Raw genomic sequence first — 10,273 nt, 5'->3', positions numbered from 1 at the left:
TGATAAACTCTCCTGGATGAAAGTAGAGGAGAGATTGGCGTGCAGCCTTATTTTGTATTTGAATAATATCTGTACTTCATGTAAACCCAGTAGCTTATTTTCTAGATTAGTACCTATCAAGATCACACATGATTATGAAACCAGACAGGCCTTAAGCTGTCGTTTCAGACTACCTAGACCTAGGACAAATGCACTGAAAAGAACTGTATTGTACAGAGCTATTGCATATTGGAATGGACTTCCTTACTGCTTCATACTTAAGTGTAAAAAATCAGGATTTAGAAGGGAATTGAAAAAAGTGGTTTTGAGTAAAGAAATTAGGTTAAATTTAGTTGACTGATGTTTGTAAAGCTGCAGAGTGTCTGATTTTTGTATTTTTAGTTTAAACTGTATAGAGACAGCTCTGAATGAACTGATCTCTGAATGTCTCTGTGTATGCGTAGGCACATCTGTGTGTGCGTACGTATGTGCATGTAGGTGTTGTACTATGTATTTATACTTGTACTGTGTATGCATACTATATGATCCTTTAAGAATTTGATGTGTGTGAGAGGGTGTGTGTATGCACACCTTATGATGTACGCTTATATCTATTTTTATTTTATGATTTGAGTTAGTTATGAGAATAATTTAATTGCTTGTTTTATATGTTATGTTGTATTTTTCGTGATTTCTATTTCTGGGAATTGTCTTTTTTTTTTTTTTTTTTTTTTTTTAGGGACCCCAAGAAGAATAGTCGTCACCATGGTGACGACTAATGGGGATCCAATACACAATAAACAATAAACACAATGTCAGATCAGAGCAGTGGGCGCTACTGACCTCTGGTGGACACGGGCGGTAACAACACTTATTAAATGCAAAGCTGGCGACCTTACAGATGAGCGTTTTAAAGTAAAAGTAAAGTAAAAATATTTTCACAGTGAAAGTTCTGATGTCGTGATTGTGTGTCTGTATATGTAGCCCTGTGACAGACTGGTGACCTGTCCAGGGTGTCCCCTGCCTTCACCCGAGTCAGCTGGGATAGACTCCAGCACCCCCCATGACCCTAGTGAGGATAAAGCGGTGTATAGAGGATGGATGGATGGATGAAGTTCTGATGTCCACATTTTCAACATTTTTGGGAAATCTTTGAACACTTTTTGGTGGAAAAAAAGTAGGGTTAAAAATAATTCTTTACAAACATTTACAAAAAAATAATCAACCAAAATCCAGTCAAATTTCCTGGCTTTTGGTTGAATTTTTTGTGAATGTTCTTAGAGAAAATATTAGAAGTTTTACTGATAAATATAGAATCGTTTTAGATAATTTTAGGATTTTTTGGGAAGGATTTTTCATCATTTTTTTCAAATATTACAAGAATTTTCTTACAAATTTGATGATTTTTTTTAAAAAAATAAAACTTTTAAGGAATTATTGGAATTTTCTTCCTGGTGGTTTTGCAAAATTTCAGAAATTTGGGTAATTTTTTTGCAGAATTTTGGATTTTTTCAGAAAAGAAAGTATTTTTTAGTGCCCATAAATGAGGACAACAGGAGGGCTTAAACAGCTCCTCCAGCTGCAGACTGAGAGAGCCATGCTGAAAGAAGGAGCGCTATCGCAGGTCCTTCATTCCATCTGTTGCAAGACTGTACAGCATCAACATCACTGGCTGATGTTAACATAAACTGGACTCACATTAACCTTGCCAGCAAGTTGATTTCTCGCGATATTTGTGAGTTCACAAATCTCTCAAGATCATCTTGTACCGCTCCCGCTTTCACTGTTGGTACAGAACCAAGTTGGCACGGGCCAATCACGCAGCAGTATTCGTGTGTGGGGCGGGATATCCGGGTGTGAAGACGACACCAAGCGCCAGTAGATCAAAACAAACACGGCAACGGAGGACAACGATCGTGTAGATGCTGCTATTAAGTCAGTTTTAGCTGAATCTCGCATCGCTTCTTTGAAGGAAGAACAACGAGAGGCGCTTTGCACATTTCTGGATGGTAAAGATGTTTGTGCTTTTTTACCTACGGGTTTTGGTAAGAGTTTAATCTACCAATTGGCTCCGCTCGTTGTGAAGATCCCGCGATTGGCTAAAAACAAACCTGTCAGAGGCGGGACATACTGTTGCATTGTCCAATCCGTGCCTCTTTCCTCCGAACGGATTTACATGGAGCGGTCCCAGATTGATATTGTGGAGTACTATCAAGTACTACACAATTATTAATCTGGCTATTGCCAGGTTGGACTCACATCACACCATCTTAAATCATGATAAAATATGTACAATAGTTTTACTTATTTAAACCGACAATTCGAAAAGAGTTGTTTTTACCTTGCTGACATGTTTCTACAGCTTCTGCTGTCTTCCTCAGAGCGTCATCTGACGTTTGGTGACGTTTGGTCCTTTTCATCACGTGGTCGGTTTGACAGATCTGTTAGAATCTATCAAAACTGACCACGCCTCCCGCCGTCACGTGATAAAAAGGACACGTCACCAAACGTCAGATGACGCTCTGAGGAAGACAGCAGAAGCTGTAGAAACATGTCAGCAAGGTAAAAACAACTCTTTTCGAATTGTCGATTTAAATAAGTAAAACTATTGTATAGTATACAACGACAAAACGAACCTAATCCAACTATGATCAAATCTGCACAATTCCTTGCAATGCTGGCATTTTCTGTACTTTTACAGTTCCATTTATTCCACAAGCCACTTCATGCTGATGCCACTTATAGTGTAGTAATACTGTATTTATTCATTCTTCATTCTTGTATATATTATTGTTGCTATTATAATTATTATCTTTACTGTACACATGGTTAGTGCTGCTCTGAAAGATTTTTGTTGCTGTAACACTGGAAATTTCCTCTGCACGGTGGTGGCAGCATCATGATGTGAAGCATTGGAAGAAATCAGTGTTCCAAGTGATTGAAAACAACCTTCATTTCCATTTTGCAGGGTTTAGGTCCAGTTCCAGATGTGGGAAAATTTTCTGGAGGTTAAATGACTTCTGTAAATTTAAAGACAGATTAAAGGTCAAATAAATGTTTTCAAATGTTCTAAATGTTGACTTCTTTCATTTAATAACTCTAATAGAGAGCAGTGCTACAAATATCAAGGCATTTAAAGCTCATATTTAGATCCAGTTATCATGTCAATAAAAGTAAAAGTCTGAGTGTTTGAATGAAATATTAAAGCTGAATAATTGCAAATGTCTGTTAGAATAAACAAAATTAAAATAAATAAATGTTTTAAGTTTATTTTTGTTTTTTAAACCTGATTTATTTATGGTAGAAATTATGTAAAAGAATAAATAACCATTAAAAAAAATCATAATTTTGATTTAAGTGTTATTTAATTAATTAATGTACTTATTTATTATTTAAATAAAAATGTTTCCTGTGATTTCGCTAATTATTAACAGGAAATATCTGTAAAATAACAGAAATTTGTTCAAAAATTTCCTTTTAAAAAAAAGTCAAAAAATGTCTTTTTTCTCCCGCCACAATAAAAGACATTGCATTTGAGATATTGATTTTTTTTTTTAACTATTTCTGTTTTTTGTCAACACACTTCCTCATCCTCTCACTGGAAATGCTGAGCAATAATTTCCTCCATTCTGGTGAATTTTTATGCATCGATTTGCATCTTTTCTTCTTCATTTTCTGATAAAAAAATGTTTTTTTTTAAAAGCGATTTCTCTCCTAACATCTAAACTGACAACAAAAGCCACTCGGACACACGGAGGTCAAAACCAATGACATATATTAAAGGTAACCCGGTCACATGTTTCTGAATACAGCAAAATAACAAAACAATAAAACACATTTTCCAAAAAAAAGTTCCATAAACAAACAGAGAAATCAGCTGAGAGAAGCTCCGCCTCCGACTGGCTACAGGTGAACGCGACCGTCCAATCAGATCGTCGGGTTTTTGGTTTCCAACGGAGACCGACTGTACCTGGATGATTGAATTATTCAGAGCCAGAAGCTGCTTTTATCTCCACTGTTAGATGTAAAGTGCAGCTTTGAACTAAGAAAACAGAATCTGTGCATTTCGACAAAATAATAAAAGCAATAATAATAAAGATAAAAACCCATTAATTGGGCTTAAATACGTCATCAGTAGTCATTCTCTTCAGCAGCTGGATGACAGAAAACCTGGAAAATATGGATTCACCCAGACTGACTGCAGAGGATTCAGAGTTTAAAGGTATTTTTAAGAAAAACGTCTAAATTCAGTGATTCCAGCTCCTTAAATGTGAATATTTTCTGGTTTCTTTCCTCTGTGACAGTAAACTGAAGATCTTTGGACTAAACCAGACATTAGAGGAAACTCTGATCCACATTTTGAACATTTTTGCTCCAAATCCAGAAAATAATTGATACTAAAAACAATTCTAGTCTCGTTTAGCTCCAGTTGGACTCCTGATGTAGTTTGTGGTGATTTCTGCAGAAATCCAAGAGAAGCTACCATTAAATCTGGACTTTTAACCTTCTTCAGGGCAAAAACTAACAATTATTTTCATTCTGATGATTAGTTTCTGGATTATTTTCATTGTTTTGTCTCTAAAATGTCTCCGGATGGAGAAAATGTCCATCAGAGTCTTTAAAAAGCCTTTTTTTTAGTTCAACCATCAGTCAGAAACTCAATTAAATTAAACTAGAGCTGCAATAATGAATTGATTAGTCGTCAAATATGAATTTAATCTGCAGCTGTTTTACTAATCCATCAGTTTGAGTCATTTTTAAACTAAAAACAGTCTAAATTCAGTGATTCCAGCTCCTTAAATGTGAATATTTTCTGGTTTCTTTCCTCTGTGACAGTAAACTGAAGATCTTTGAACTAAACCAGACATCAGAGGAAACTATGATCCACATTTTGAACATTTAAAGACATTTTAGAACCAACCAACTGATTAATTAATGCAGAAACTAACCCAACAATGAAGATAATCCCCAGCTTCAGTCCACTTCCCGTTAACATTCCCGTTAAATCCATGATTCCAGACGGACCAGCAGCTGTTGAAGAGGCATCAGAAGGTTACGAACCAAAATAAAAAGACGCAAAATATTTTTAAAAAATATAAAATACGCTGCAGAAACGGCAGAGAAGCCTCTTTAACATTTCCGCCTTCAGATGATTTTGTTTCTTTGGGGGTAAAGAAAATAAAAAGCTTCATTTCTGGGTTCCTCCATTTTTTAAAAGCTAAAACTACGAGACTAAGAAGCAGCGTTTTTATTCTACAGCCGCCTACGAGGAGCTACTCTACCTCACTACAGACGCCCTTTGCTCATCCGTACGCCGACACCAAGCTTCCATCGATCAGTAATTTACAGTAAGATCAGAGTTACAGTGAATAAAACGCTTAAACCATCACAAGTCGTTCTGCTTTGGATAAAAAGAGGAACTCATTCACAGTTTCTCTGCTTTTGTTGCCGTCGGTCCCAGAAAATCCATTCATGTGGTTTTTTTCTTTCATGCAAAAAGTCCCGTCAATAAAACATGCTTCCTCCTGCAGAGAACGAGCTGGGATCAGTAACTTACAGCCAACATCTGACAGAAATGATACAAACTCCTGAAGCAATATGTTAAAGAAACTAGCTAAAGCTATGACTACCAGCTAACCTACGGAAAAGGATTCAAACCGAAGCTCAGCTGCCACTTCAACCGAGACTCCGGATATGAAACAGCTCCTTATCATTAAATATCGGTTATTAATCAGCAGCTGTTTGGTTTTTTCACAATATTCTAATTAGTGTTTAAAAAATGAGCCATAAAGGATCATCTCTGTGTTTGAACAGATTGTCTTAAGTATTTTCACCTCCAGCAGATTCACTAAACATCTTATTTTATGTCTGATAACAATAACAATAATAATAATAATAATAATAGTGAAGGAAAAACGATTCTTTCCTTTCTGAGGTCAGAACGGCCTTCAGACGCTGCAGGAGGTTAGATGTTGTCACTAGTTGTCTCCATGTTGGTCTGTGATCTAAACCTGACCTTCTTCTATCTACAAAATAAACCCAAAGACCAGAGAGAAGCTCAGAGCTGGTGTCTGCATGTTCTGCTGCTCTGTCGGTGTCTCTCCTCCTGACATCACTGAACCTTTTCTGAGTCCATCTGCCTCCACAACAACGACGACGACGATAATAATTTGCTGTGCAGAAAAGCATCACAGAGGCGTAGAAACTTCCGGAGTTTGTTACAAAATAAAAATCAATCCCGCTGTAAAAGTTTGTTTGTTTGCTTGTTTGTTTGTTTTTTACACGTCAAGAGAAAAAATGAGGCAAAATCTTCGAGGTTTGTTTGATAGGTGAAAGCGTCTGGATGTGTTTGTGTCTCCGTCTGCACTGAGAGGCCGTTTGTTGTTGACGTTTGTTTCTGCGGTCACTCGGCGTTGTTGACGCCGTACGGCGGCGGCTCCAGGTTGTGTTCGGAGGACGGAGTCGGGGTTCCCGGCAGGCCGGAGGACGGCGTTGGAGAAGCAGGAGGTTCCTCTGAGTCCGAGTTCTCCAGAGAGAGATCGTCCACCAGAGCTCTGCGACCTCGCATCGCTAACGGCAACGGAGCTCGTCTGAAGGAACGGAAGGAGAACGTTAACAGAACAAACAAAAACGACAAATTATCTACAAAAACAAAGAAAAAACACGAATGTGAAATCATCTGGAGGATTCTGAACAAACGTCTGATTTACAGAAAACATTGAGAAAAGAAATATGAAGATAAGTTCTGAAACAAACAAACAGGATAACCTGCAGGTAAACAAACAAACAACAAACATTACATTTTATTTGTATTTTGATGTTCCAGCTACAGATGACAAGAAAGACAAATAATAATAACAATGTCAGAAAAAACTGAAATATGTGCGTGCAGAGTGGCGTCCACTTTGTTTTTTCTGAGTGGAAAGCTGCTTTTCTCTGCGTTTTGGGTGGATTAGGATGCTTGGCTAATGCTAAGCTAAGCTAACCGGCTGCTTACTGTGCAGATGTCTAAATTTTACCAATAAAGTTGAAGTTTTTTCACCTAAAATGCTGAAATATTCCTATATACCTGGTATAGATGGACAAAAAAATACAGCAAAAATACAGTAAAAATAATAGTGAAAATAGAGTAAAAATATAATGAAAATACAATAAAAATACAGTAAAACATAGTATCATACAATAAAAATATTGCAAAAATATCATAAAATATAGTAAAAAAAACTACAGTAAAAATGTAACAAAAAATTCAGTCTAAATAAACACAACCGTTGAAAAGTGTGGGGCCATCCAGATTTTCTATTTCTTTGTTTTGATTTTTCAAACCAAATGAAAGTTTAAGTTTTTTTCACTGAAAATGCAGAAATGTTCCGACATACCAGGTATCGATGGACCAAAAGGACAAACATGGATAAAAATGTAGCTTTGAATGGAGTTTTTCCACCTAAAATTCAGAAACATTCCAATGTACCAGCCACAGATGGACCAGAAAGACAAACACTAACAGAAACATGAAGCACACACAGATGAAGGTAAATAAAACAGACAGACGACCTACTTCTCCGGCCTCCATTCAGGGACGCTGAGTGTTGGAGGGATGCAGACACATGACGATGTTAGATGGATGCAACGGAAAAAAAGAGGCAAAAGCAAATCAAACATGGTTGAAAGCAAACAGCGGATGATGCAGGTGTGCTTCTGAGCGTGCTCAGTGGCGTCCTGCTACCTGAGCTGGCTGCGCAGAGACGTGATCTCCCGGCTCATGCTCTGGCTGCTGTCCGTCATCTCCTCCAGCTCCCTCTGCAGCTTCCTCTTCTGGGCGTTGGAGCGGGAGTTCTCCTCCTCCACCTCCTCCAGCTGCCGCTTCAACTGCTTCAGACGGACCATCGACTTATCCAGCTGCAGGAACACACACCGGGTCAGGATCAGTATCGTCTGACCTGATCATCTGCTCACTGGGACCTGTGGTCTCCTCACCTGCTCTCTGTACTGGTCTGCATGCCTCCTCTCGTCCTCCGCCTGCATCATCACCTCCTTCAGCTTCTTCTCCGTCTTCCTCATCAGCTTGTTGGCGATGGCTCGTTCCCTGGAGAAAGAAAACACAAATAGAAACTCAAAAACAGTCAAACTGTTCTCTAATTTAATGTCCAACATCTGTCTTTATGAACATCTGCAGCTTTCAAATGTTTGAACATTTTTTTATTTCTTACTGTATTTTTTACTGTATTTCTATGCTCTAATACAGCATAGCATTATTACCTAAGCCTAAAGTTAGCATTAGCTATAGCAAGCTAATATAGCACGCTATACACGCTATCATCTGAGATTATTGCTACAACAACATTTAAATTGTTTGCGCGGTTAACAAAAACATGGCTTTTAGAAAAGCAAACATGCTCACATTTTTAATTTTCAGTGAAAGATATTGTTCGATTGTTTTCTGTTATTTTATTACTTTTAAAGGATATAAATAAATATGAATTTCATTTCTTTTTTTTTTCTTTCTTTTTTTTTTTTGTTTTGATTGCTGATGGTGTGGACTTATGGTCATATGTGTCCATTTACATTTGTATCAGTTTTTCAATGATTGTAACATCAACCTGCCCAGGGACTACTGGTGGAAATTAGCATTTTTGCTATAACCAGGTACATTGCATCTTTCCTTTTGGTCAATGTAAAATTGTACGCTGTCCCTGTATAAATAAATGCATACCATACCATACCATATAGCATAGCTTTATTACCTAAGCCTAAAGTTAGCTAATGCTATAGCAAGCTAATATAGCATAGCTTTATTACCTAAGCCTAAAGTTAGCATTAGCTATAGCAAGCTAATATAGCATAGCTTTATTACCTAAGCCTAAAGTTAGCATTAGCTATAGCAAGCTAATACAGCATAGCATTATTACCTAAGCCTAAAGTTAGCATTAGCTATAGCAAGCTAATATAGCATAGCTTTATTACCTAAGCCTAAAGTTAGCATTAGCTATAGCAAGCTAATATAGCACAGCATTATTACTTAAGCCTAAAGTTAGCTAGTGCTATAACACGCTAATATAGCATAGCATTATTACCTAAGCATAAAGTTAGCATTAGCTATAGCAAGCTAATATAGCATAGCATTATTACCTAAGCATAAAGTTAGTTAGTGTTAGATCAAGCTAATAAAGAAAAACAGGATTAGCTTTACTGAAAGTCAGCTAGTTAGCTCATGCTACAGCAAATTAAGAAATCATAATGTTATTAGCTCTGTGTGTAGGCTCACTGTCTCTCCTGCTCCAGCTGCTCCTCCATGGAGTCAATCTTGGCCTCCAGGGCGGCGACACTGAGCCGGTGTTTGCCCCTCACTGCACCCTCCATCTCCCCCAGGCGGGTCTTCAGCTCCTTGTTCTGCCTCTCCAGCTGCTCCCGGCTCGACTCAGCCTTCTGGGCCAGAGTCCTCTCCCCCTGCAGCTGGACCGTCAGGGTCTCCACCTGGACCAGGAGCACAGCATGAGCCAGGACCAGGACCAGAACATGAACATGAACCAGGACCAGGACCAGGATCAGGACCAAGACCAGGACCAGTAGGATTAATACTTGAATACCCTGCAGGTTTGTGTATTTATTGTGCATTTGTACCTGTAGGGTGGTCTTCCTCTGCCTCTCTGCCAGCAGCTCAGAGTTACTCTGTTCTTCCTCCAGTTCTTCCTCCAACTGAACGACTCGAGCCTCCAGACGTCGTTTCTCCTCACTGAGAGCGTTCCTGGACAGACCCACAACGACAGAGACACAGCGACAGAGACACACAGCGACAGAGACACACAGCGACAGAGACACACAATGTCAGAGACACACAAACACACAATGTCAGAGACACACAACATCAGCCACAAACAGACCAACAAACTCACAAACCAGCGTTCTGAACCACCGACCTTCCAGAGCTGCTGTTCACCATCTCGTCGGACATCTCGTCTCTCTCCTGCTGAGCCTGACGCTTCTGACGCTCCGACACTGACAGCTCCTGAAAACAGGAAAACCGGGAAATAAACACGACTGGAGAAAGCCGGGGTCTAAAAAGCAGATGGCTGCGACTGAAACCACAGAAATAAACCGAACCAAGAGAGAACTTTACTCTGAAGTTGATATTTACAGAACCGGAGGAACAAAAACTCTCCACCAAAATACACGACGGCAGCAACTCAACACTAAAAACGAGCATTTTTATCTTCTTCCTTCACAATTCAAAGCTCACTCTCTAGTTTCTACCCCACAGGCGTCCTAACTGCAGGAACAGGGTTCTACCAATTCA

At 38.7% G+C, this 10,273-nt stretch overlaps 1 protein-coding gene across 1 annotated transcript in view; it reads right to left on the bottom strand.

Moving 5' to 3' along the window:
* Positions 1-3,737: 3,737 nt before the first annotated feature.
* myh14 (myosin, heavy chain 14, non-muscle) overlaps positions 3,738-10,273 on the bottom strand; it is a 66,931-nt gene continuing 60,395 nt past the window's right edge. Inside the window, 6 exon segments of the mRNA XM_051957214.1 lie at positions 3,738-6,569; positions 7,706-7,878; positions 7,957-8,065; positions 9,245-9,453; positions 9,601-9,724; positions 9,897-9,985. Coding sequence (XP_051813174.1) covers positions 6,383-6,569; positions 7,706-7,878; positions 7,957-8,065; positions 9,245-9,453; positions 9,601-9,724; positions 9,897-9,985 — 891 coding nt within the window. The 3' untranslated portion in view covers positions 3,738-6,382.

This window comes from Acanthochromis polyacanthus, chromosome 12 (assembly GCF_021347895.1).
Source record: "Acanthochromis polyacanthus isolate Apoly-LR-REF ecotype Palm Island chromosome 12, KAUST_Apoly_ChrSc, whole genome shotgun sequence".
NCBI classification, from domain to species: Eukaryota; Metazoa; Chordata; class Actinopteri; family Pomacentridae; genus Acanthochromis; species Acanthochromis polyacanthus.
The sequence above is the reverse complement of the archived record's forward strand: the minus strand, read 5'-3'. Positions and strand labels throughout refer to the sequence as shown.